Source organism: Chamaea fasciata, unplaced genomic scaffold (genome assembly GCF_029207755.1).
Source record: "Chamaea fasciata isolate MVZ Bird 193981 ecotype frontalis unplaced genomic scaffold, bChaFas1.0.hap1 SCAF_2, whole genome shotgun sequence".
Lineage (NCBI taxonomy): Eukaryota > Metazoa > Chordata > Aves > Passeriformes > Sylviidae > Chamaea > Chamaea fasciata.
In genome coordinates, this window is record NW_027094087.1 from 85443096 (window position 1) to 85470053 (window position 26958).

A 26958-nucleotide genomic window follows, 5' to 3' on the forward strand; every position below is an offset into this window, starting at 1 on the left:
GATGCCCAAGCCCATCTCTGAGCTAGTTTGCCACTTTACTATTATTATTTTTCCCCCTCCTTCAATCACTTCAAGTAGTGTGATTCATGGCTTTGGCACAGTAACCAGCTGTAATGTTTTGAAAATTTGCCTTAAAGACTCCATTCCACTTGGACATGCCCAGAGTGTCCTATTCCCAGCTGCACCTGTCCAGGCTGTGCCGCACGTGGCACAGAAGGGACACACAGCTAAGCAGTACAGACAGTCAAGGGGCATGGAAATAAAAACATATTTTCTCATTGCAGTTACCAGTAAATACGTTTTGAAACTGTTCTTCCTGGCTTATCAGATTGCTGGGGCCTGCATCCCTATTTCCAAACCATCTGGATGACTTACAGCTATCCTGCTCAGCACCAGAGAGTAGGGACATAACCCTTCTGGGCTGGCAAAAATGCTGCTGACAAATTGCAAAGAAAAACCTGACTTGTGGCTGTAGTTACATTGTATTTCACGGAAAGGTGTGAAAAGATTCCCTGAATGGATCCCTGAAATATGACAGGAGTGGGAAGAACTTCCACTTGATTCTGGAATCTGGATTTCTGCTCTTTGGACTTGTGCCTGCTGGGTTTCTGGGGAGATGTAGTTTGATATGTATCACCCACCAGATTGTCAGAAGACACAGTGGCATGGCTCACAGGAGGGTTTTTCCTTATTGTTGACTTTCTGCAACAGGCAGAGAATCTGTGGGAAGGGCTTGGAAGGTCCCAGCAGCTCAGTGGGAGTTTTCCCATGGCATGAACACATTGTTTGTAGTGTTAGGAAAATATTATGGCAAGTCTGGTATTTTTCACTGTTTCCAGTAGGTCACACTATTTCCATGCTCTTTGGATACAAAATTATCCATGTCACTGGCTACAGGCTTTAGAGTGCAGCCACTCTCCAGTCCCCTGGGCTGGCATAATTCTTCCTCTCTCCTCTGCAAAGGGTTTGTTGGGACGATGACATCCCGCACATTATTGCAAGTTCAAGTTCAGAGGAGACCCAAACCTTAGGTTTAAGCATGACTTATGGCCTAAACTCTTTTTTAACACCCAGGGGCCAACACAGGTTCCTCTGCTCCCCTGCCTAATCACTCCCACCAGCAGGAGGTTATGACCATATGAGTTTCAAGCTGCCCAGCTTTGATTCTGAGGCCTGCACTACATTGCAGCTTTGTCTGCAAACTCAGGAGCTTCTCTCATTATCTGAGCCATTTTCCATGGCCAAGCTGTGTAGACACCATTCAGGTCACCTCTTCTTTTCCTCCCCACATCAGCCAGGGCCAGTCTTTCCATTTCACACACCCACTATGTGACAGTGCCGTTCCAGACACTTCTCATGTTTCCCACTCTTGCCTCAGGCCACCACAGGTGCTCATGTGGTTGTGCAACACAACAGTTTAGAAAACTGATCCAGTTGAAAAATAGCAATTTTCCTCTTTTTTTCTTTTTTTTTTTTTTTTCCCTTTTCTTTCTCCTGATTCCCCCTGTGCTATTTCTAACCTAGATCCCTTTTCTGAGCTGCTTCCCCAGGGAGAGGCTGTCACATCACGGAGTGCAGTGTGAGAATGGGAATGGCACTGGGGGGGTAGTGGAGACTTTTGCTGCTGACATAAGATCATATCCACCAGCAAGTTCACTTCCACCTGAAATTGCTTCCACCCCCTTCTGCAGCTGCAGAGCACTCCTGGAGAAAGGTACATGGTGGCTGTGGTAGCCAGAAGGCATTGAAGAAGACAGGTTGCTCTGCAGCCACAGGCCTCATGGATATTGAAGAGACCACAAGAAAGCAAACACGATCTTTGATGATGCTAAAAGCCGCTAATTTGGGATGTGGGGTTCATATCACTGTTGTATTTCCCTAAAATACCTAATTTTGAGAGGAAGACATGCTGGATAATGTCTCTTCCAGGCTTGAGGAAAGCTGCCCTCAGAGGGAAGAGGAGACGTCCCTTGTCTTGACCTATTTTTGGGGCGCTATCTGAGCCAGGAGACACTGAGTGGAACTGCAGCCTCAAGCGGCAGTTTTCAGTTTCCATCTTGATGCATTCACTTGCTCAAAGCTTTGAAAAGGTGATCCCTTCTGGACAAAAAAGTGGATTCAGATCACAGGCAGGGACACAGAAAGAAATGTACAAGTGCATTTCAGTGAGATAATTCTAACTTCAATTACCCTCTCATTTTAAGTCCTTTAATAAACATCCTTCTTCACTGAGGCGCAATGCAGATTGCACGGGGCACCTCATTCTTTGCCTAGTGGTCACACATTCTCTAAATGAGACTATTGACTTCTTTCTTACACAGGCTGGAAATACAACTGTGTTGGATTGTGTGTTTGTGCGACCCCCTGAGCTGGTAATGGCCCCATTTCTAAATGATGGGGGAATAAGATCCAGTCACAAGTTTATTCTTCTTCCCTGGAGAAACAGATCTATTGCCTGCAATGAAAGGCAGTTAGCAACTATCCAGCAATTTTAATTCTAGCCTATATTGCTCCCCTCTCCTGGAGAAAGTGAGCTGTTGTAATTAAAGGTAGTTAGCAGTTCCCTAGCAAGTATAAATACTTGCAGCCACTAATTACAGTCTGGTCTCCTGTTCCCCTCCTTGCCACAAGACTGGGCTGCTCAAATTAAGGGGAAATGTCTGCCCTCACTTCTTGCTAACAGTTTGTGATCTCATTCAAACTCATTCAGAAATCCCCATGAAGGGTTATGACCCATAGTTTGAGGAACTCACAGCTACAGAAACAGTTTATTGTGATTTATTATGTTTCTAATATGCTGGTATTATCTATCTAACAGTGTAAGCAAAGGGGTGGTACTTCATATCATATAATGTCTGCATGACTATTTTTTAAATAGCTACGTTTTGATTGTGCTATTTAATTTGCATTTTATTTTACATCGTTAACAACTTTACTGAGGCCAACTCATCATCCATCAAGAAAGCTGAGAATATGTTCTACAGTCTTTATTATTCCTGGAAGTAAGTTACTATGCTGGTTATAGAAATCAGGGATAAGAAATAATTTTGATTTTGCTGACAGAATTTAAGTATCTCCAAGACTTAGCACTAAAAAGTGCTTTATGGGAAGCTTAATATTCTCTTGGTAAGTGGTAGAATGTGTTCACTAGCAATGAACATAATACTGAATTTTCAGTTCTTGCAATCAGTGGGTTACTAAACAGAGGAAGGTTCTCTTCAATATGAACAGAGACATTGGAGGCCATTTCACCACATAGTAGGAAGCAGGGAAGGGAAAAACCAATCACTCAGGTGTCTCAGGTACCTGAGTTAGAGAAACCAGCTACAGTAAATGAGTATGAATTAGGCTGTTTCACTACATCAAAAACTGCAAATTACAGGACAATGGCTGGTTAGACTTCTTTGATCCCCAGCTGAGTTGGTTCAGATAAATTTATGACAGAGTTTCATTGGTCTGTCTATAGTCTATTAATCATTCATGGAAGATTCTAGCTGTACTCCAAGACTACTGGGACAAAACAAGTTTTCAACCAGCAGAAATCACGGTCGGGTTCTCAGTCTCCAGAGATTTCATCTCCTTTCTCCACCCTTTATTGCAATGAGCCAGAGCTTGGGAACATATTCAGGTTTCAGTGTGTGTTAAATGAGGTACCAAAATTAGCTTGAAGTGTGACAAGTTGCAATCTGTTGTTGAAGGGAAATCAGAGAGGAAATTAAATACTTTTATTGTAATTGGGACTGAGCAGTGAGCTAGCTCATTGTAATTGGGACTAAGCAGTGAGCAGAACGGGTTGAATACAGCTATTGAGATGGAGATACAGGAGTGTTAAGAGTGCTCCCCAGAAATCCCTCTTTTTTTAATTTGTTGCAAAAGGATTGCTTCATAAACTGCTGGGCTCACAGGCATTTTTGGATAAGAAACAAATGAAAACTACTGAAGTATGTTCTGCTGGGCTTGGAAGACTGTCCTGGAGGCACTGCGGGCTGACTGTAGATGCATTTTCCTTATACCTCACCCACAGCAACCTCTGGCAAATAAAAGCCAATAAATTGGCTGTTGGCAGATTGAGGCATTTTGCTTCCCATCTTGCCTGTCCTGTGGATTAACTGCTACTTTTGTGAGAGAGCTCAGTTACAGTGATTGTATGGAGTTACACGAGCTACACCAGAGACTTCCCTGAGACGGCACAGGTGTACACGTGGTGAGAATTTGAACCATTTCTTTGGTGACAGTGAAGCAATACAAGCTGCCTGTGCATGAGTAAATTTCACAGCTTCCAGAGCATCTTGTTTGTCTTCCTTGGGTGGTAGGTGCTGCCCCAGAACTGTGCAGTGAACCATTTATGCTCTAAGTCAGCAGCTCTCATATTAGCAACCACCCAGAGTGCTGGACGTCACCCTGTATTGGACTGCAGTTAATGAGCTGTATACACACTTTTTCCAAGCCAGGGTTAAGGAACGATGTCATTACTATACACTGCCATTTGGGAACCAAACCAGGAAAAACACTTTTATATCTGCCTTCTTTCACATTTCACTCTTCACATGTCTTCCATGTTGATTCTGTTTTCATTTCTGAAGGTTTTGTTTGTTTTTAGCTCAAATGTGGTTTATTCTTAAGCTGGTGAAGCCGAGAAGAAATTTTTGTGAAGGGCACAACCTGATTGCATGCTGCAATTTGGGTGATGGGACTCCACAGAGTGGTTTTTTTTCTGCTTCAAACCTGGGTGCTGTTGTGGACCCAGAGTAAAACTTCTGGATAATCCTCTTATTGAGAACCCACCTCAGTCCAACCTCATGCACAGCTTTTCACCTTCCATGGTAAGATGAATATATAAACACCTTCTTGTGCTGGAAGTTAGACCTGTGCCTGTGAGACAGAGCTGCCCTGCAGCCTCCCAGCTCCTCTTCCCACACAGGTGTTTATAGACTGTATTCAAGCCAGCCAGCCAGCAGCCCTGCTCTAGACAAGCTCAGTTCATCGTGCGGATGAACTTTCACTCCAAGGCATGTTTTCCCAATGTGTTAAGTATCTTTCTCCCATGTCTTGAAACCCTCTCCAGTTTTCGGTGTTCTCCTTGAAGAGTGCAGAGCTGCTCATGAGGGCTGAAAACAGAGATAATGGAAACCTCTTGCACCCACAGACTTGCCCTGTTTAAATGCCCACGAGTATCTCGTGGTCACAAGAAGTTGCCCGAGGAGATCAGGTCAGGCAATTTATCGTAAGTGATTCCTAACATGCCTTCTCTCACAGCATTATTCTGTACTCCTCACTGTTCCTACGGGCTTTGTTTGAGGATTGCTTTCCAGTGTGGATTTCTGAGGGATTTAAAATCACTTGTAAACTGCAGCTTGAGTGTTTCTCTGTAAATTTGCAATATAAATGTATGAATGTGATTTTCACTGTCTGGTTCATATTTATTTAAGATTTACAGACTGTAAGACTTAAAAGGGTCTCCCTTTCTTCCCATTTTGGAGTTGGTTATCATCAGAGCCACATCTTTTAAGAAACTGTAAAACTCCTTCTGGATTTCATGATTTCTCTGAGGCCTTTCAACACCTCACTATTAATTTTTCACCCTGGAGTTTTAATATTATATTCTTGGCATACATTGTTCTTTCTCCTCTGTTTTGCCCATTAATCCTTATTAATCTTCAGGGGCAACACAGTCTAGTGCCTTGAACATGGCACCTGGGAGTGAAAGACCCAAGTGCTAATCCTGACTTTGCAGCTGACTTGCCGTGTGGCTTCCAACAAGCCACATCTCAGTCACAGTCTCCCTGTCAGTTCTGTAGAGATAATAATTCTTGCTTAGCTCTACCGATTTACCTCTCAGGGGCATTGTATTAAGTAGTTAATACTTGTAAAGTGATTTGGATCTCCAAATTGCTGTGTAATCAGCATGGGTATTAACCATACAGAAAATTTTATAGATCTGTGGATGCTGAGTCTTCTGTCCTGCATCTGCTCAGATTTTTCCTGCAGTCTGGCCCCAAAAACCATGCAAGGTTTCAACACAGATGAGCTAACTTTAATCTTTTTCAGTGGAGATGAGCAGAAGAAAAATTCTTGTTATTTACATTAATAAAATGATTAATTTCCAACACCACTGTTAGGAAGGTCTCAGTCATTGCAAACAAAGCAGCAGTCACCTTGGAAAACCTCCTCTTGTCTCCACAGAAGTAGTCTCCTTATCCAGGAACAAGTCACTTAGTTGAAGTGCTGCTTGCACTAAAGCTATTGCAGACACAAATTATCAGTGCTGTGCCACAGACTTTAAAAGATTTACTGGGAAGTCTGAAAGCTCAGAAATTAACTTTTTTTCTTTTTTTCAGGAAGTCTATATATGTGAAAATAGGGGAAAGACAAGCCTAAATTCCCCAAATAGTGGTAACACTTCCCAGGGATGTGCTGTGTCAATCAACTACGATGCATTTGCTACTACCCAAGTATCTGCTTGGATTGTGCAAGGAAATAAAGAAGACTGGGGTAACACCCTAGGCTGATTGAAGACAGTGGTAAAACTCTCACTGACTTCAGAGGAGGCAGTTTTCATCCTAGATGCAGAAGAAATTGTAGCAATGGTTCCTCAGTCTCTTTTTCTTCAATGGTAGTTTTCATGGATTGGCTTCTGAACATTTTTACTTATTGCTCATCATGTTGTAATATAGCTTCTACTTCCTTTATAATGTCCTTCTCCCCCCAGTTTATTTTTTTCATTAATTTTTTTCCCTTAATCCCTTTCCCCTTTTGTGTTCATTTTGTTTTTCGACATTCTCTCAGCTGCCCTTCTCTATTTCTGTTGTCTTCCACCTCTGTGCACCACATCTCCTTCACACAGCTCCTCATGCTGACATCACCCCTGCCTCAGCTCAGCAGCCAAGAGGAGAGAAGTGAGCTCGATCTTCTGCCTTGCATGGTGCAAGAGACAGCTCCTAGAGAGGCTGTGAGAGTGTGTTTGTGTGCATGCTGAGTGTGTGCACACGTGTGAGAGAGACACGAGCGGGTGTGTTCTCTTCTCACAGCTCTAAGCAGCTGTGATGTTACAAACAGCACTGATTATTTGTGACTGCTGGTTATTTAACCATTCTCTTGCAGGCATGCTGGAATGCATTTGCCTGAAGGCAAACAGAGCTCGGTGGCCAGGCTTGAGCAGGACCAAGGCTCAGGCACAGTGTCTGGCTTCAGCATGGGTGGAAAAGCGCACAGGCTGGAAGACTTATGAGAGACAGGGACAAGCAAAATCCAGCCTGGAAATGTTGGATCTAATCCTTCTTTATGCCTCAAGTTAGCCAACACTGCTGAATTGATTGCAGTAGGATACGTTCCCACGCCAGTCAAAACAGATGTTCATGCAGTAATTCTACTTCATGAGGGGAGAAAGTTCTAATGAAATATTTCAAGAAGATGGGGTTAAGAATGTTACGTCAGATACAGAAAGAAGTCTTGGAATAAAACTGATATAAGTGGAAAAGGGCAGGCTTTGGAGATTAACCAAGCTAAAACTTAGCTTAGTCACAGCATCCACATGAAGAGACAAGGAAGATGCCCTTACACTTTAAATTTAATTTCCTGTCTATTCTGGAGTTTTGCCACAGAGCAGCATGCAGATCAAAGTGCCATGTTCAAATGTCCCCAGATTTTGTGTGTGTCCAAGATCCAAGCAGATCTCTAACTTTTTTCACTGTCATTTACAGTTGTGGCATTTAAATTTAGAGCTTGATCCTGCCTGCCAGCTATAGAATCTGATTTTGTAAGATAGGCAGTGATGTGAGCCAAGTTTGGCAGGACAAGACCGAGCTCTTATTTTGTTTCATCTGACAGTTTCAGTGAGGCAATCTTGGTCTTCTTGTCATGCCTTGGGGAAGTGCAAATTTAGATGTCATGGAGATTTTAAAATCAGAGCTGGCAAACCACAAAAAGAATGTTGGCTCAGCTGGCTTAAATCTTACTCGGGATTCTAGTTAAGTTGGATACCAAAAGAATTGCTTCTCTAATACACAGGAAATAATGGACTTATACAAGTTAAGTAAGGCTTATTCCACCAGTCTAAAAACACACTCACATTATAGTGACAGGGGCTGAACAGAGCATTTGGATTAAGTAAAAAAAACCCAACACCTGAGGTTCCAGCCATTCCTTTACCTAAAACTTACTTTTTTTCCACTTTTGCTTATCTCTGATTTGTGCAGTTTTGCTTGCAATCAGACTTGTATGCAGCCAGACTTCATGAAATAAGTTTTCTGTGTTCAGTGGAGTGAGAAACTTCTCATCAGAAAAATATTTTCCTCCAAGTTTACCAAGGCTTTTTTTTTTTTTTTAGAGAAATTCATTTGCAGAACTGATGCAGGCTCTGTGCTTTTTCTCCAGACCTCAGCGTTCTCATCTCCTTTTTCACTCATTTTCCTTTGTGATCAAGCATCATCATTGCACTGATAAAGAGGTGAATGAAAGGGGCCGCACTAAAATGACGTAATGTGGTTAAAATATTTGGACATGGCATATGTGAACACAATTAGCACTGTCTAAAAATAGTTCTAATAATGACAAATAGTTCTAATAATAAATAGTTCTAATGCAGTGTTGTGCTGCAACGTGTTGCCCAATGAAACTCTTCTCTCTAGATGTTCCTGTCTTGGTGCTCTGCTCAGTTAATCTTCGACTTTGGAAAGTGCTCTCCTAACAGGTCTTACAGAAAGAAAGCATTGCTCTTTTATCAAATTGTTTTAGAATTCATTACAGACAGCTTCAAATTAGCTGAAATACTACATTTCATACGTAGAAGTACTGTTTATAATGACCAGGGTGTTGCTGAAGCATGGACAAGTCCCCCAGGGCAAGCAGCCCACCCTGACTGTCCCTAGGCTGCCATGGGTGGGAGACAACCCCAAGAAGCCAAGGAAGGCACCAGGCTGGGTGGGCTTCCATCACCCTATGGGGCTCGGGTGATCAGGTTGACAAGACTTTTTATTTTACTGTGCTAAAGCTGTGAACTTTCTGAGGCTGCTCTTCCCCCGAGGTCTCCCGTGAAATGACAAGGTTTTCTGTTTGTCTTGGCTTGCCTGCAGAGGGGCTGGTTTCGCTTACATGCTCACACCGTGCAGGGCTAGTCTGTCCTTGTCCTCTCTTGAGGAGGGTGGCCACTTGCAGGCAAATGCTGCCTGATCTTCTCCTTCAGTGCAGGACACATGAGCAAAATTAGGGAACTTGAGAGGATTGATTGCTGCCTCCCTGTGCACTCTGTGAGGGGGGTACCTTAAGCCCCTGCGGTTACCAGCCACCACAGGAGAGTAGTCATACTTTTTTTTTTTTTGAAAAGAAAGATCTTGTGTCTTCCCTCTCGAGATCAGCTGGGGCTAGAGTGCAGAGCCATGTCCCTGGGAGTGTGTTCTGATTGCTTCTTCAACTTCTGTTTATACAATTTTACAAAATTTTGGCAGGAATCAAGAGCACATACCAGGGTGTTGGCTTTTATGAATCTCGTGGGATGTGAAAGTCAAGCTGACTCGATGAACTTTGGTTACATATTCCAGACAAGCACAATGACTCTATTTATTCAGACTTGGCAGCCAGAATGCAGATTGACTCTGTGGGTAATAAATTTTCACAGCCACAAAACTTCAGTGGCAACCAACCTGATCCTGTGCAAAAAAAAAAATGCATATGAGGAAGCAGACTTGGGTTGCAAAAATATGTTAGATTATTATTCCATGTATGCCTACCAGTCAGTTAATTTATTTGGCTATTGATTGACATGAATTGCACAAATGATGCCAGGGATCTTTCTCCCTTTAAAGGAATTCTTTTCTATTACAAAATGTTCATGTTGTAGAAGGACAAGTGAGGGGGGGAAAAAAGAGAATTGTTCATATTACAATTGACAATCTCTTTTTAATATTTCACCCAAGACTGATTTAAGTTATCCGGTGACCTCTATGGAGAAGAGCAGGGTATTATAATGGGGACTGCTTCATGTGCTATGCCTCACTTCAAAGAACCAAAAGGCAATAACCACTACAATTCAGTACTCTGAACAATCTTAAGTACAATTTTGACATCTTCATGCTACAAAGCTTCAGATGCTTTCTGGGAGAGATGATGATGATGAAATTATTACTCTATGTGTTATAAATCAGACTGAATTGGCTCTTTAACTTGCAGATTTATGTTAACTACCTTGGTATCTGCTAATTGCATGCTCTTCAGATATTGATTGAGGATTAAAAAGTATATTTTCTTCAATCTGTGTGGTGTAAAATATGCCAACAGGAAATTTTCTCTCTGCATATTAGATCCTATGATCACTGCCTGTAAAATTGAAATGATCAGTGTAAATGGATAAACTATGCTCATTAAAGAGGAAAAATACATTTATGTAATTAAAATTATGAGACTAATATGTGTGGATAATATAATTACTGTGGGCGCACACGTACTCAGCTCAAATCCAGCCTCTCTGGCTTCTCCTGGGTCTGTGAATCTCACTACCTTAATTGCTGGTGTTGAGGGAAGGGTTGGGAATGCTTTCCCCACTTCAGTCTTGAAGCTTTTAATCTTGCCTCTGTCTTGCATTTGGCCTCCCTCATCCGTGGCTCACATTCCTTGGTTTGGTCACAGCACTCCAAACGCCAGCCCTGGGAGCACAGAAGCACCTGTCCCCCTTTGCACCACTTCAGAAACTTCCCATTCACTGCTTGGCAATTTCAGACATAAATGCAAATTATCCTCCAAAGTTTTCAAAGTTTTCCCCCTAAATTTCCCCATTTAGAAATCAGCAAAATTAGAAGCTTCCCAGCTTGTGCACAACTCATCTTCAGCTCTTTGAGAAACTGGACTACTTGAAGGAGTCTGATTGCTCAATGAGGAATATCTGGGAATCTCTAATGTACTGTTCCTATCCATTCATCTCTGATTTTTTCCTTTCCTGTTCCTGAGCTCAGGAGACATGAGATGAAAGAGCCTCTGAGTTAGGAAGTAAAAGGAAATGAGTTCTGCTGACATTTAAACACAGGTCCATCTGAGCAGTTATTAGAAGAGTCTGTGTTACTCTTTTTTGTGTCTGTTTCCTTCAAGGTGGATGGAAAGGCAGTGTTTTGGTTTCTCAGCAGATATATTTGTTTAGGATTGTTCATTAAGCAAACCTGCAGGTCTCAGCTAAGGTTCTACAAAGCATTTCACACAGCAGGAGCCAGCCTGTGCCTCTGGGAGATTTTTGTCTGTAGAGTAAAGTTAGGAAGAAAGTGTGACTAGGAAAGGGGACCAAATAACTAAGTGATCTCCAAAGGTTGCTCATGCTATGGCCTGTGATGATTAGAAGTGAGTCGTGGGATCTCAGCCCTGCTCTTTGCCATGTGGGTGGTGAGCTCTGTCCTGGCTCTGCAGAGCTTGCTGGAGCACCAAGATGAAGGACCCAGCTTGTACCAGCTGCATCTTGGAGCCCTGGTGACTGAGCAGAGACCTTGTGTAGCACACAAGCATGCAGAAGATGCTAATAATTACAAGTCATGGTGCTAAGCCAGAGGTCCATGTGTGCCTGCCCGATCGGCAGGACTTTTCCACAATCCCTTCTCTGCCTAAACCTACTCATGTTCTTTATGCACAATAAACACTTTCACGTGTCCTTTTCTGCTTGCTATGAAGCAAACCAGAATTTTTTTCTCCTTGGCTCTCCCAGCCTGTTTCACTCTGACATCCATTACTCAGGATCCTGTCTCCCTGCCTGAAGGACATCTGTCCTGGCCAGCAGCTCGTGCCTCCCCTATCACCCAGCCCCTGGCTGCAACATCATGGCACCTTGGTCTGCTTTTGTCACTCTTCAGACATCCCTTCTACGCCTCACTTTACTTTGTCCTATGCTGTCAGTGAGCTGTATTTTAAACAATCCAGACAAGCAGGAAGAGTAATTAAATGTGAAGTCTTTCAGGATGAAATATGTTAAACAAAAAGAAATTGTATAAATATGTAAATAATAGAATCTATGTGCTGAATCTTCTTAACACCAAGAAGCTTTGCTCAAAATAGATGAAGCAAAGGTTTAATATAAATATTAAAAAGTTTTGATTTACCTGTTGTTTGGAATATATTTTAAAATAGAGATATCTAATAACAAGAGTTAAAGAAAATTCTGGAAGAACTTCATGCTTATGCTTTGAACCTAGAATTATTTGTCTAAGTTCCTGAATTTCAGAAGTTTAGATATCCATCCAGCCTACCCACCTAGATATTCCAGTTACCCATGACTGAAATAATCACATTCGAAGCTCTCATGGCTTAGCCCCAGCCAGCAACAGTACCATGCAGCTACATGCTCACTCCCCCTGGCCCAGGAGGATGGGGAGGAGAGGCAGGAAAAAAAAGTTTGTGAGTTGATACAAGATGATACAAGAACCGCTTAACAGTTGAAATAAAATAAATAAAACAATAACTTTATAAGAATAATAATTGTAACGAAAAGGGAGACAGTGAAAAAGAGAGAACTAAATTCCAAAAAAAGGACAAGTGATGCAAAATACAATTGCCCAGCATCCACTGACTGATGCCCGGCCCATTCCCAAGCAGTGACTGGTGCCTCCCAGCCAACTCCCCCCAATTTATGTACTGGGTGTGATGTTCTGTGGAAGGGAAATCCCTTTGGCCAGTTTGGGGCATGTCCTGGCCATGCCCCCCCCTTCCCCCCCCCAGCTTTTGCTGCTGGTGGAGCAGGAGACTCTGAAAAGTCCTTGACTCAGGGTAAGCTCAGCAACAACTGAGACATCAGGGGTTTATCAACACTGTTCTCACACTGAATCAAACACAGCGCTGTACCAGCTACTAGGAAGAAAATCGAGTCTATCCCAGCCAAAACCAAGACAGAAAACCACATTATATCTGTGAGATGCAACCAGGAGCAGTACTGCACTCATATACTCTGGTGAAGGCATGGGTTGTACATTTTGGGAAAAGAAAGAAGGGAAGGGGGTCTTGGCCTCTCATTCCCAACCAAATCATCCACTCCAGGATACTGAGAAAGAGAGAACACAGCATAGCACTGCTTGGCAACAAGGCACTCAGCTGGTCATGGGAAAGTCAAGCTCCAGCCCTATTCTGCTGAGTCCCTAATTATTTAGACAAAACACAGCAATATTTTAAGGAAAAACTGGGAGATACCTCCTACAGCCAACAAAACCCAGCTTCCCTGACACATGGAAAACATTGCATGGTGTATCTGCTGCCAGTCAGGTAGTTTAGGATGTTTAAAACACAGGCAGCTGCTGTAATTGCTGTGTTACAGAGTGAATCAAATGCACAGCCAAGGCCTTTTTCAGTTCTCTTTAGCTTTCTTAGCAGCCATGGGCCACTCAGAGTCAGGACCAAAAGTGCTCAGAGGAGAGGCCAGGGCTGGGGGGATGCCGGAGGCAGGTAAGAGATAACCAGCCCAGCAGCTAATCCCCGGGGCCAGCTCATGATTGCAAAGTTGGCCTGAACCCTTAATCCAGAATTCCTGTTTCTCCCTTCCTTGGCCGCTCTTTAAAACAAAACAAATTTAAATCAGAAGGAAGCTGATACAAAAACCTTCTGGGTCGCATCAAGGTAATAAATCAAGAGCACTGCAGCCTGTTCCCTACCAATCCAGCAGTTAGCACACGCAGGCTGGCTCTGAGCAGCAACATCTGTTACTCCAGTTACAGTACTGCCATGTATTTTGATAACCTTTATGTATGTTTAGAAAAAGCATTAGCAAAATATTTGCAGTAGCTCAGTCTCAACATGAAACATGCTTCGAGTGACACGTTACTTGTCTGGTTCTTACCTGGTCATTCTCCTCTTCATCACTGCTTAACTTGAGGTCATCTTCTAGCATTCTGGAAAGCAAGCAGAATAAATTATAACTTACAAAAATCCTTTAGATTGGATATTTTCTCAGAGCTACTGTAAATATTTAATAATGTAAATAGAAAGAAAACATATTTTATCCCAGTTACTTTGTAGCTGTGACACTTTATATTTTATTCAGGTGCTATCAGCTAACTTTTAAACTGATTTCCTACTATTGCTGCCTAAAAGAAAATTTTTATTAGACTAATAATGGATTTTGCAAAGATTCTTGTTATTACAATCACTGACAAATAATTTTTATATGCTAAAAATAATATTTTTGATGCTGACAGGTCAGTAGTCTCCCTGAGAGGAAATTTTTTGCCCATTTGGCTTTGAGCTTACAGAACTGAAGTAGATGTTTACACTGGCAATACTGCAGCACAAAATAAGGTTCAGTGATGTTTCCCAAAGGCCACTTTTACTTCATTGCATGTTTGATGTAAAATTGACATTGACTGAAACAATTAAAACTAAAATATATTGTTTCAGTGCACAAGATTATGCACAGGATTTCACTGTCCTGTAAATATAGAAAATAATGCATCTTTTCTAATGAGGATTTCATCTTCCCTTCCTATATCCTTTCCTCAACTTTTTTAAACTGGTTCACAAAGAAGAGGAATCTGGTTTTACCTCCACACATTTTTTTTATAATCTAAAATTAAGTAACCAGCAGTTAAAGGAGTTGAAGACGTGCAAAGATTTCCCTCAGAGCTTGAAAAGTCTTAGAGAATAGGACCTATTTTTAAAAAGTGCCTTGGTAATAATAGTAATAATTCAGAAAGTTGCTAATTTTTCTTGCACTCTGGGAAAAAAGAATCTGTAATTTCATCTCGGCTCCAGAAGAAAGCTTGGTGAGCAATTCAAACACATCCTGTGACGTGGGTGGTCCCCGGAGTGTAAGTATTGCAAGAAGACATATGTAGTAATTTCAAACCACCTCCTTGTACTTGTGCCTAGATCTTCCAAGAGTGTGCCTGAAAAGCATGACTCTTACATGGGCTACATGGTGTGCAGTGTCTTAAAAGAGCACAGAGCCTCACCATGCTCTCCTCAGCTCCTCGCTGTACGTACAGTCCCTGCCCGTTGCTGTTGTCACAGCTGCTTTCCTTTTTCCCCACGGCACCTTTCAGGGAACGTAGGTGGACAAGAACAGGACTGGGGGTCAGAGCAGAAATCCTTGCTAGTTTATCTCTTAAAGATTCTCCTCTTGATTTTCTCTCACATTTCCTTCTACTTGTGCCAACATTTCTCCTCTGTAAAACCAACGTATCAAACTCAGCAAAATCTCCTGGCAATGCAGACACCTCAAATATATAGGACACTCATTGAGTTGGAGGGACAACTTGACAATCTCCCAGCAGGACTTGCCTATGTTTTATCTCAAAGTATGTCCATTGTCAAGAAAAAGCTTTCTCTGCCATCTCCCAAATCAGCAAAACCTTTGATGGCTGCATCAACACAGGCATTGACCCAGCTAACAAGCCCTGTTGAGAAGTGGGCAAACAGGACAGGCATGATGACACAGGATACAGCTCCTAGGAGCCAAACCACCTCAGAGAGGCAAAACTTCCTGTAAACACCACAAGATCTATACTGGCCTTGGATCCCGTCACTTACAGGGATCCAAACAATCTTTTAATTGACCAGTCTTTTAATTAGACCTGTTTAGGCTATCCCTGAGAAAACAATACATGAAAATAGAAAGCTCAGGTCTAGGATTTGGCATCTACGTGATGAAATCTGCACTGATAGTGATTTAACCAGAAAGTGGTATGCTTGTGTGAGAAGGAGAACTGCCAGAGTAGCACTGCCTGCTCTCCCTTGAGTGCATGAATTTCTGCTAGTGCTGTGGTAGTCAAGTACATTTATTTTAGGTTTAGCAGTTCAGTTCTTCTCCTGAACAGAAGCTGAAAAATCTAAGCACGTAACGAAACATTCTAGATACCTTTTTGTGTTTATTAGTGTTTATTAGTTTATTAGTGTTAACATGTAAAAAAAGTGTTTTGTGAGCTTGTCATTTAGAAGCAAGTAGGATATTTTGAAGCCTTCAGGTTGTGTGGAGGTGTGAGACAAGGTCTGTAACCTGGTACCAGCCACACAAAAGGAACAACAAACCGCAGCACTGCTCCTTCAAACTCTCCTTGATTGTACATCTTAGCCCGTCTTTATTTTCCCTGTCTGTTTTTCATTTCAGAAGCGCTGCTTTCCAAGAAAAGCACTGCCTGCCTGGGGCTCACGGCCCCTTTTGGAACTACTGTCAGACTACAAACACGTTCCTAACACCGGGGATAGGAAAAAACAGGTCATCAAAAAATGCTTGCTTGCTTGCTTTTTTTCCCCCCTGGAGAGGGATCTGGCCAGCTTGATTCAAGTCTTTTTCACAAGGATCTCTCAGGTTGCCAGTGCACAGGTCTGCCTTGTAAAGCAGGAGCTGTGCAGGTATGACCTCCGTGCCTGAAAGTCTTCACTGGCTCGCAGGCAGCTTTCACTCTCAGGTGAGGCCCTCAGCCCTCATCTACAAAGCCCCAGCCAAAGCAGGACACACTGTCACCAGGGGAGTGAAGCTGGCCTGGGGAGAAAGGCAGCTCTCATAGCCCAGGCTGAAGCACACCCAGGGTGAGGAGGGCATGTTTATGTTACAGGGATTCCATTTTGCAGTAAGTGTCTTAAGTAAGGTATATCAGTTTTGAGTATGGATGCTTTTGAGGAGTGTTTCCCCTTAACAGCTCATTTCCATCATGAAAACAATAGTGTCCACAACTGGAGCAGCAGACCCCACTTGAAGAGAGTGAGAACAGAAGAGAAGAAAAATACTTTAAGCTCACAAGAGGCATTATATTAAATTGTGATTCATCTCAAAAGCACTTGGACACAGATTCTGCACAGAATGAGCTTTTGGTACACCCTGTGTTAGCAAAGCACTTCAGACCATGTTTAAAACAACCATTGTTCGGGATGGGATTTCTTTACATATTCTGGCAAACTTAGTATAAGGATGGAGAGACAAGCACGGACAAGCTCATGTGCAAACACAGCCTTTACACTTTTTTCAGAACATGCAAAATTCAGGCCAGTAAGTGACATCATCCATGGACTTTCAGATTCTTTAAAATGAACCTGGCTTTGATGTATTTGGGCACTGGTAAAGAGGTGAGTAAATACAACCTTGTAAACAAAAGCCAGAAAAATGAAGTGGTACTCAAAGCAGCTCTGAAAAACACAGCACCACTTAGGGCTTCTGCACTTGAAAAGAGCACATACGGTCAGGAAGTCACTTGGCAGAACCTAATTATACATTTTAGTGAAATCTTTGTGAGGTGGTGGAGGCAGTGAGGGGTGGGCTCAGGCAGGAGTGCTCACCCCACTCTAATTAATGCTTTTGTTCCTTTCTCCACAAAGAATGCGACAGGTAGAGACATAATGAAAGGAAATGAGGATGGGTTTGGGATATTGAGAAATGCCTCAGCAAGCCAGCTGGTTTCATTCTCCTGTAACCAAGGGGTTGCAGCCAGGGGTGATGGGCCATTCAGTTACAGGGGAAAAGGAGGAGGTGTGCAGGCTTAGTTACATGAAGAGGAAAATACAAAGTGGTCTAGAGGGCATTGATATACAACATCTGCCAGTGTCAGTGTGACTGTGTGTCCAAATCTCTTACACAGCTTATTAGAAAACCTGACCTCTTTTAATCTGAGGGTTACTCCCTGCGTTGGTTTAGAAGGGTACTGGGGCTAGGGTAGCCATGTGGAGCACTGCAGACAGACCTGTGGGACTTCTGATCAAAATTACAGGGCATTTGGGATGGGAAGTTGTCACAGGCTGCCAGGGGACCACCTTGCTCAAGTGGAATAGTTGAGATTTGCAACTTCGCTGTTTTGCTTTTCTGCCTTTTTTCCTGATTTGTCACTGCAGGAAAGCTAAGTCCCAAGTGAGTGTATTCTTCAACCCCAGCCAGAGACCAGGGAGTAGCAGGAAGACATCTAGTTTCCCCTCTGGGAATTGACATCCAAGTAACAACAAGTTTTAAGTATGAAGGCAGAGTCAGGCCTTATGTCAAAGATTTCTGACAGAGCTGGAAGATTCTCCTTCTGAGAAGAAGGAGCTGCTGGGGAAGGAGATGTCAAAGCAGCAGTGTCTGGAGGAGGCTGTCCTCAAGATCCAAGCGAGAATCTGTTGTCACTTTTGACGTATGGAGCCACTCTGAGGTGCTTCCACCACAGTCCTGCTTAGGAGGATATCTATTTTCTTCCACAGTGAAGACATGCCTGAAGCCTGGAATTATCCATCACATCTGCTGGTGCACATTTAAAGAAGCAGCAGGCACCATACCTTGTATTTCACTTTAACCTCTGATGAATTTCACATTCCTTGGCCTAATGTTTTCTTTCCTTCCCCCTGCAAATTACTTATTGAGGCATAAAACTCAAAAAATTCCTCTGTGTTTTTTTTTGGTTTTTTTTTTTTTTTTTTTTTTTTTTTTTTTTTTTTTTTTTTGTGATTAGCGAGATTCCCTTTTGGCACCTCAAGAGAGGTTATACAAATGAGGGACAAAACTCTATGTCCCTCTGGTGGTCTAAGCTACTATACAAGATATGATCTTTCTTCATGATAATGTTGATAATTATAACGACCAGAAAAAAAAAATCAAGAAGGGAAAGGAAAAATACTGATAAGTAATTCAGTTAGTAACACTAATGCTTTAGGAGAGACCATGCCAATGGTTTGTGAGCCCGGGGCACAAATACATGTATATTGCAATTGTAATTTAAATAAACTCAGAAGTCGCTGTCTTTGCAATATGTAAAAGATCTCCTGACTGTTAATCTGATCAAGTATATTGTCCCAGTTTAATTCTAGGGAGCATCTCAGTCAGAATACCGTGTTTATTATGGACTTTTATGATTGCTGCTCATTATGTAGGAAAGGAACTTCAGTAGTGGAAAGATACTTTGATTTTATCTGAAAAGGAACCCCACTAAGCAAAGAGTTGCAATGAAATACCAAAATCAAATACCTAAGTGCTCACTCAAGTTTATATTACCACAACGTTTCATACTGAATGCTTTTGGAAAATTATCTTATTTTTCAATGTACCTTATTGACATTTTATTTTCTTTCCCATAAATTCATAGTGACCTTTCAAGAACTGAACATTAGTTTTGGTATTACCAGAAACCCAGAAAGAAAATAGATACACTTCTATGTAGCAGTGTGCTAGAAGACTTGCCAACTGACCCCAGATGTTTAAAGTCTCAACTGATGCGCTGATATGGGAGAAGAAAAGTATTCCTTCACATTATAAAAATGCAAACCAAAGCATTCTGAGGCACAGCACCATGTAGGACCTTTAAATCTTGTCCCCAGCAAAATGAGAGAGAATGCCAGGTGGGAGTATGATGTTCCTACCCAGACTGTGCCCTTATGTTACTGGGATTGTTTCAGCTATGAGTGCTCATGTACATAATACGACTTAAGCTCCAATAAGACAAATGTACCTTTAGTTTCTGGCTGTCTTCCATTGCTTTCTAAAAGAGAAATGCTAGGAAAAAATGTGCCTGGTACGAAGTGCAGAGAATTCATAAGAAACAGATGAACATGCTTCCTTTCTTAAAAAAAAAAAAAGAAAAAGAAAAAGAAAAAGAAAAAAACAACAAGAGAGAGCGAGAGAGAAAGGGAAACAAATGTTGTTGCTATAACCTTGGTTACATGCACATAACAGATGGGCAGTTATATTCACCACTTACCTACAGCCAAAACAGGTATTTCAAATAGCTTTGTTTACTAATCCTAAATATAGGAGTGGCTGGTTTTATGCAGTAGTAATTTTTAATTAATTAGATTCTGATTGCTGAAATTGTTTTTCACCCTAGTGCTATAACTGATGCAAATGTTTCACTTTGGAAAAGCTCATGCATTTATATTATCTGAAAAGTCTAGTATTTATTTCTGTTTTATACAAAATAAAGTCAAAAGCTTATGGATTAAGGTAAACAACCAGATCAAGAGGATATTTTGTAAGTGCTGTAATATAGCTTTCAGCAGGCTTGTAAGACCTCTGCAAGCACTGCTTGCAGCATCTAAAATTCACTCTGAATATATGATGTTTAAGTTGTAAAAATCCCCCAACAAACATTTTGTGCAAGTTCTGCTACACAGAAACATGCAGGAAAACATGATTATATAGAATACTGTCAAATCTAATTAAAAACAGAGGGAGAAAGCCAGTAAAATCAGACTGGTGAAATATTAATGTACTTAATGCTGGAATGAAGCCTATATATCAATGTGAGATTTAATTCCAGAGTGTAGAATTTAAATGCCTGAAGAACGGACTCAGTCTATAGAAATAGAATTAGCAATTCCAATAAAAAATAGATACTCTGAAGGAAAAGTTTTCTGTCCTTGGCTTGAATCCATTTAGGCTGGTCTACGCTGCTCTTCAAAACCATTTAAACCAGCTAAATATTCTGCTAAATTCCCATTACGCTGATGGTCTCATTAGAAATGCAAGGCAGTCCTCTCCAAGGGATACAGCCATCACTCTCTCCTATAAGCAGAAGCTGAAATAAGGTTTCTTCTGCAGCAGCTGCCCCTGTGAGCGACTGTGTCTGCCCTGATGATGTTTCTCCTCTATAAAGAAAAGGACAACAAATGCAACTGAATCATACTCTGTATTTTTTAAGTCCTTGGCAAGGTGCTGATAAAGCGCCTCACAGACCACAGCACTTCCTGAGAATGATGTTTGGGCAGAACAACCCAGAGTACCTCCTTAAAAATGAGAGAAATTCAGGAAAACAAGGAAACAAGCCCCTATGAGGCCACTCCCTGAGCAAGGAAGCCACCAAAAATGCATGAATTTTTCAGCAAAAGGGAAGAGTGATGAGCGACATACCGGCAGGTGACACCTAAGTAGTCCAATCAGTCTGAGGGCTTACCAAAGTTTCACGGCTAATCATGCTCTGTGTGACAGGGGGAAACACATTTGAGGAACAGAGGTTTTGAATGCACTGCTTGCAATTTTCTAATCTGTTTCTTGCCTCCCTGCCCCTGCACCCCCCAAGCTTCTCTAGGTATGATTTGCAGTCATTTACTAACACTCTCCCTCTGATTTCTGAGCCATTGCTGATGCTGCCACCTAAAAAAAAATATTCATTTCAAACGTGAAATGAAGTAAGAGTACATGAACTGCAGTACTGCCTATGTGTCAGCCATTATGGCAGAAATCTTGGAGAATTTCATGTGTCTGAGAAAGAGTTGCCACTGCCAAGTCTCCCCACTGAATGTGCAGCATCTGATTTTGTACTCAGTGATTATTTCCTTACAAATGATCTCTTACTGCCTAATCCCCAGCAGTACAAGCATCTGTCCTTATGCTGGAGTCATCATGAGGGTGAGGTTTACCCCACATTTCGAGGTACATCACAAATGACCCTCAGATTTTGCTAGCCAGTGGTCTTCCAGCCAGTGTCTGTGTGGTGACATGGAAGATCTTAGGTGTATGGATACTTCTCTTGAGGGCGGCTTATTTTAAATAACTTACGGTCTCTGGACACTGTTCAGCTTCCTGTCTAACAGCCAAACCTGCTTTTCCTCATGTAAAAAAATAATTATTGACTCTAACATTATTACAGCTACTCTAACATACTTCCAGCTAATGAGGGGCAATTGCTAGAATTTCTTTATTATTGTTGTTTTTCATGTACCTTAAGAAACCCCCTATTCTCACTGTCCTTGAGCTTTCCTCTAGTATAATCCATGCCTTTTATCCATATTCAGTATTTTACAATTTCTTTTTTAGACTGTTATGTTTCATGTATATGTATTCATATTACATATATTTTAAATTTCATGTCTATTGCACAAATTGCTTTTTCTTTCTAATTACTACTTTTACTTGACCATTGAAGCTGAACTAGCTTTCAGTAAAGTTGTTTTTTGCCTTGATTGTGGAAATGCAGCCTTTTGCTAACCTAACAAACTCTGCTTAAAAAATTTCAAGCTGCCTTGTTTCTAGACTTTTCTACCCCATCAATTGATGGTCAACAATTTCTTAAGCTTTGGGACCCCCACCTTTCCTTACTGGGATCGTCCTTTATTTGTCTAGCTTGTACATAATAAAATCATGGTCTGGTTCACAGGCAACCATGGACTTCCCATCCACCAACCAATTTATCCTTATCCAAAGGAGGGGTGAGAATGTCTGGTGAAGTAATCAGCGCTAGAAAAGTGCCACGAAGACCATCTACAATCTTACTCCACTTTCACAGCTGTCTGTGCTGTACCTCTGGTGGCACCTTCCAAACTAAGACCTCTGGAATTCACCTGATTAACTTGCCTTTCCTTCACAGATTGATGCTGATGGAGCGTCTTCATCCCCTCCTGTAACTGGAGTTGATATCCAGTTGCTATTCTGTCTCTGGGATAAAGAAGAAGTTTATTTGACATCCTGAGCTAGAGCTCTGCATGTCAAGAAAGGCTAGAGGAGGAAAGGAACAATTCCCAAAGGCACATGGCTGACTGGCTGATACAGAGAGGCTATTGCAGAATATATAAATGGCACAGGAACATATGGGAACTATACCTCCTCCATTCCTTCTGCAGCTCCAGCCAGTAGAAGCACATCTGTGAAAGACACACCAGGACCCCCAAAGTTTTCAGCATTTCCTTTCAAATACTTTGCCCAGCCATTTCCTGGAAAGTCACTAAATGTATTTTACTCAGTCCCGTCTGCAATACTTATAGCTTCATTTAGTTTTAATATAGTTATAAATGGGCTGTAGCGGCCTGCTTTTTTTAATAACTAAGTAAATGAAACCCTGTCTGTAATAATAAATGAACCATCCATCTGGGAGGCCTCCAGTAAAAATTTCAACAGGTATTTATTGCTCCTTTATGTAAACAGTACTCTGGACAATACAAGTGATTATACTCTCTGTCAGCCTTGTCAGGAAGGAGACAGTACAGATTTGGATGAAGTTCCATAGCATACACACTGAATTTAGAGGTTTATTTGACTAGATGGAGAAAAAATGATTAAAACAAGCAAATAAACAGACAAGGATCCAGCTGACTACTGTGAAAGGAAGCATACCATTTTATTTAAAGATATGGGTTGTGAGTATTATCTATAGAAAATTGACAGGTCTGTAGTGCTACAGACTTCTCACGACTCCAGATGCTACACAGACAGCTCCCTAAACAAACCCACCCCCTCAAAAGTGGAAGGAGTTTCACTGTAAAATCAACACTTTACAGCGACGTTAAAATATATTGTGCCCTTATATGTTTCCATAGTATGGAAGGGCAGTGCCTTGGGAGAATGTCCAGTTGGAGTGCAAGAGACTGAAAATCATGCCATCCATCCCTGAGGGTCATCCCTTTCATTCATGGAGACTGTTCAAACACTGGAAAGGGTAAAAGCATGACACTTTTCAAGTAATGAAATTTTAATTTAAAGAAATCTCACTGGGAAAATCATCTTCATACGACTGTTATACCCTGGCTCCTAATTACACACCATTACATTCCACTATTGTTGGAATAATACAATGTCAGAATAAATTGTCAAGTAACTATTTTAGTGTGTGGCAAGAGGGGGGAATAAAAGAAAGCAACAAGAGGCTGAAAAGAAATCTGAAAGCTCACATATGGCCAAGGTGATGTGCTATCACTCGATGCTGAGGAGTGAGCCATAGGGAGCTCTGTGCATTAAACATGCAGGGGCCATTGTGACTTTTGCCAAAATTTCCAGCCCCCAAATTCGTGTGGGAATGCGCTTAAACCTATCCCAAGAGCAGATTTCTCAGAGCCCTTCATTTTGAGCGCAGTTTAGGCACAGGGAAAAATGCATTTTTTTCCTTCCAAAAAGAGACTGTAAAGGGAAAGCAAAGCTCTCTGCCCAACAGGCAGATTCTGCCCCACGGGGCAAATGGATTGCTGCTCCTTATGAGACCTGCACCCCTCATGCTTAGAGAGAGGGAATGCACTGCTCCTGAAGCTACATCCATGGCCAGGGTGTCTCCAACAGGATTACTTAGCTTATCAAGCTTAACTTAGTAGGAGATGGTGCATTAGTGATAGTGTTCTCTTTACTCCTCTCTGCTTTTGATATGTTGCAAGATGCTGAAAGGGGAAAAGATAATCCCAACAAGGCAGACATCTCTGAACTGACAGCAGACCCACCAAAATAGAGGAGTTCTCAGGTTTGCTTGAGGATGGGCTGAAGGAGGAAGGGAGGGAGGGGGCTGCTAAGAGAGCACCAGGACATGGGGCACAAGCTCTGCAGGGACAGGGAAGGAGCAGGATGGCACGGGCACCTGGGGCAAATTCACGGCCATGAACTTTACTGCTGGGGGAAGAAAACACATGTGCAGCCTGCAGCAGTCAGATAATTCCTTTGCTTCCCACGGAGCAGCAGTGAAGGGATGGTTTCTCATGCAGGGTCCCATTAATACAAACCACACTGTGCAGCTCCGGTCAAGGTGTGGGTGGGGTTTTCCAGGGGCTTCCTGGCACAGACCCTCAGCTGCCCTGGGATCTGTCACCAAGTGCTTCTAGCCTGCTTGTTTCACTTTGAGATAACCCCTTCTAAGATGCAAAATTGGCTGTTCCTATTTCTTAGAAATAATCAGCTTTGGACATAGCAACAGCAAAAATAATCAGCTGAGGGCTGCTCCTTGGAAGAGTTTTATTCCCAGCATTCAGATGCACATGCTGTGCAGAAATACACCACCTGCACTCCAATATATATGTATTAAAAAAAAAAAAAAAAAAAAAGTTTTCTTTCTTAAAAACACACTTTGGATAAAAATTATGAATTTAGCTCTCAAACAGTAAACCACACTATATCTCCTTTCTAATGTCTCTTTTTAAATATACACCAGGGAACAACTCTCATAACTCACTCTAAACACACTGTCCTATGAGTTATAGGTCAGTCTTCTATGCTCAGAGTGTGTGCTGCACTTCCACACAACCTTATGAATTTTCCATCCCTCGTCATTCATATCATGTCAGAATATCTATTACAAACCCTTGTTTGCAAGAAGGGCTTCTATTTTCTCCTTTCCTTTTATCACTGCTCCTAAATTTTCTTCTGGACACCAGCTCGGCATGCTGGCTGTAACACGCTGGCAGTTTCTGAGAAAAAATCAGTCAAAAATCCTATGTCAGGATTGTAATGTCACTTGCAAAGAAATATCCTTTTTTAACTAATAGGAACAGTGTATAAAAATGAATTAGACACAGTTGTATTCTGATTGCCAATTTCTACCACCCACCTGCAAACCACCATAACCATCTCATAAAAAATAATCATCTGGAAGTCTAAATGATGTCTGATAATGCTTTCTGCCATCCTAAATCTTTGGAAATGTTGAATCATCTTGAGAAAAATGTCAACAATAATTTTTCACAAAGGCTCAAGCATGGACAAGACTATCTAGAGTCTTGTGTGAGGGATTTAGAGCTGAGGGGAATTTTCTAACATAGCTTAACCATCAAGAGCAGTGTGAGGACCAGTCAAAATGCTCGGCAATTGCTAGATTTGCGCAATGCTTTTCCCTAAATAGCTAAAGAAGTTTAAATTCTATATAAAATCATACACTTCAACATTTCTGAAATGCTATGCTGTTGTTTCCTTCTTTCAAAAACATTACTTTAAAATATGCTTGTATCTAGTACTGTAATAAGGCTGCCCAAGCACTTTCAGGAGTAAGGTAGCCTAAATGAAAAAGTAGTTTTTCATTTTGCTGAGAAAATTGCCAAAACTATTTTTCAGTTACCCCCTGTAATTTTTGTTGTATTAAATAAAGTATCAGTTACCCATGCTGATTCAGAAGTTAATTTAATTCCGTTCGCAAAGTTCTAAATCTAGATTTGTTTTGCGTTTCATATGGGTCCATAATACTTATTGGCTTCTTTCATTTTCCCCCTCTCATTGGCAGCTAATTGAAACTTTCAGTGAAATACTTTTTGCTGTCATCAGTTGTCAGACTGACATTAATAGACACAAACATCCTTAGCAGTGTTGTGAGCAAGTGTTGCTATGAACCAAGCATACAGGAGATGGATCCTCAGATTGCTACGTGACTGAAATGGAAGGACTTGTGTTGCTGGCTTTTTAGTTTTGTTTGTTTGTTTCACAAAATGAGATAGGAATAAAGACCACTTGCTCAAATCTACTCCATTATATAGCTGGTTGTTTGGTTGGTATGTTTGACATTTATGACTATCTGACATTGAGTTCCCAGGAAAAGAATTCTTCTATTCCCAACAGGACCTATGGCCTCTACCTTTGAAAAAATGACTTTACGTATCACTTAACTTGCTATTACTTGATGTCAGCTTGAGTCCAATCAAAACAATCACAATTATTCCAGAAGTATTTTTGGGTGTGGAAATAAAATATGTAGGACTTAATATTGACAGAGCTGTGGATAATTATCTGTTTCACATTTAAATAACAATAAACCCTACAGATAATCATGCATGAATTTAGTACAACTGCAAATAATTTGTGATCCAATATGGTGTCTATATTGTGCAATTTATATTTAAAAAGTCAAGGAATATATATATATATATATATACAATATATATTTAAAATACAAGGAATGACATTTGACTTTTGAAGAATTCAATTTAGTAGTAACATTGTTAATGGTCAAAAGTAGATCTCCTGAACTAGATGTATTGGGTTACTTCTATCATGAGTGTTGCTCTAGTAAAATCAGTTTCATCAGCAATTAATTAAGCTCACTATATTATTTCAAGGCAAATGATTTTTATTGATGAGAGAAAAAACTTCAGATGTACCTTTTATATCAGGGACTTAAATATTTTTAGTGCTGATGACAGCAGAGATGGCTGATAAAAATAAGAAATAAAATAGGCAAAATGTAGGAGACTGACAATAAAGAGCTTTGAAATATGTAAATGACTTTCCAGAAGTTCTACAAACCCTCAGACTATCTCCAGCAGAGTGTTTATTAGTCTAAAGAAATCATTGTGTATTTTTCAGTGTACTACAGAAAGGTTTCTCCTGTTCCAAAAATGCAGCAACCAGCCCTCATTACATCTTTCTATAAATGCCTTGAA

General features: G+C 41.2%; 1 protein-coding gene across 1 annotated transcript in view; it reads right to left on the reverse strand.

Moving 5' to 3' along the window:
- The window catches only part of AFF3 (ALF transcription elongation factor 3), a 315602-nt gene that overhangs the window by 74432 nt on the left and 214212 nt on the right, over positions 1–26958 (reverse strand). Inside the window, exon 8 of the mRNA XM_066176588.1 lies at positions 13793–13844. Within this exon, the coding sequence (XP_066032685.1) occupies positions 13793–13844 (52 nt within the window). The remainder of the gene's footprint in view (positions 1–13792; positions 13845–26958) is intronic.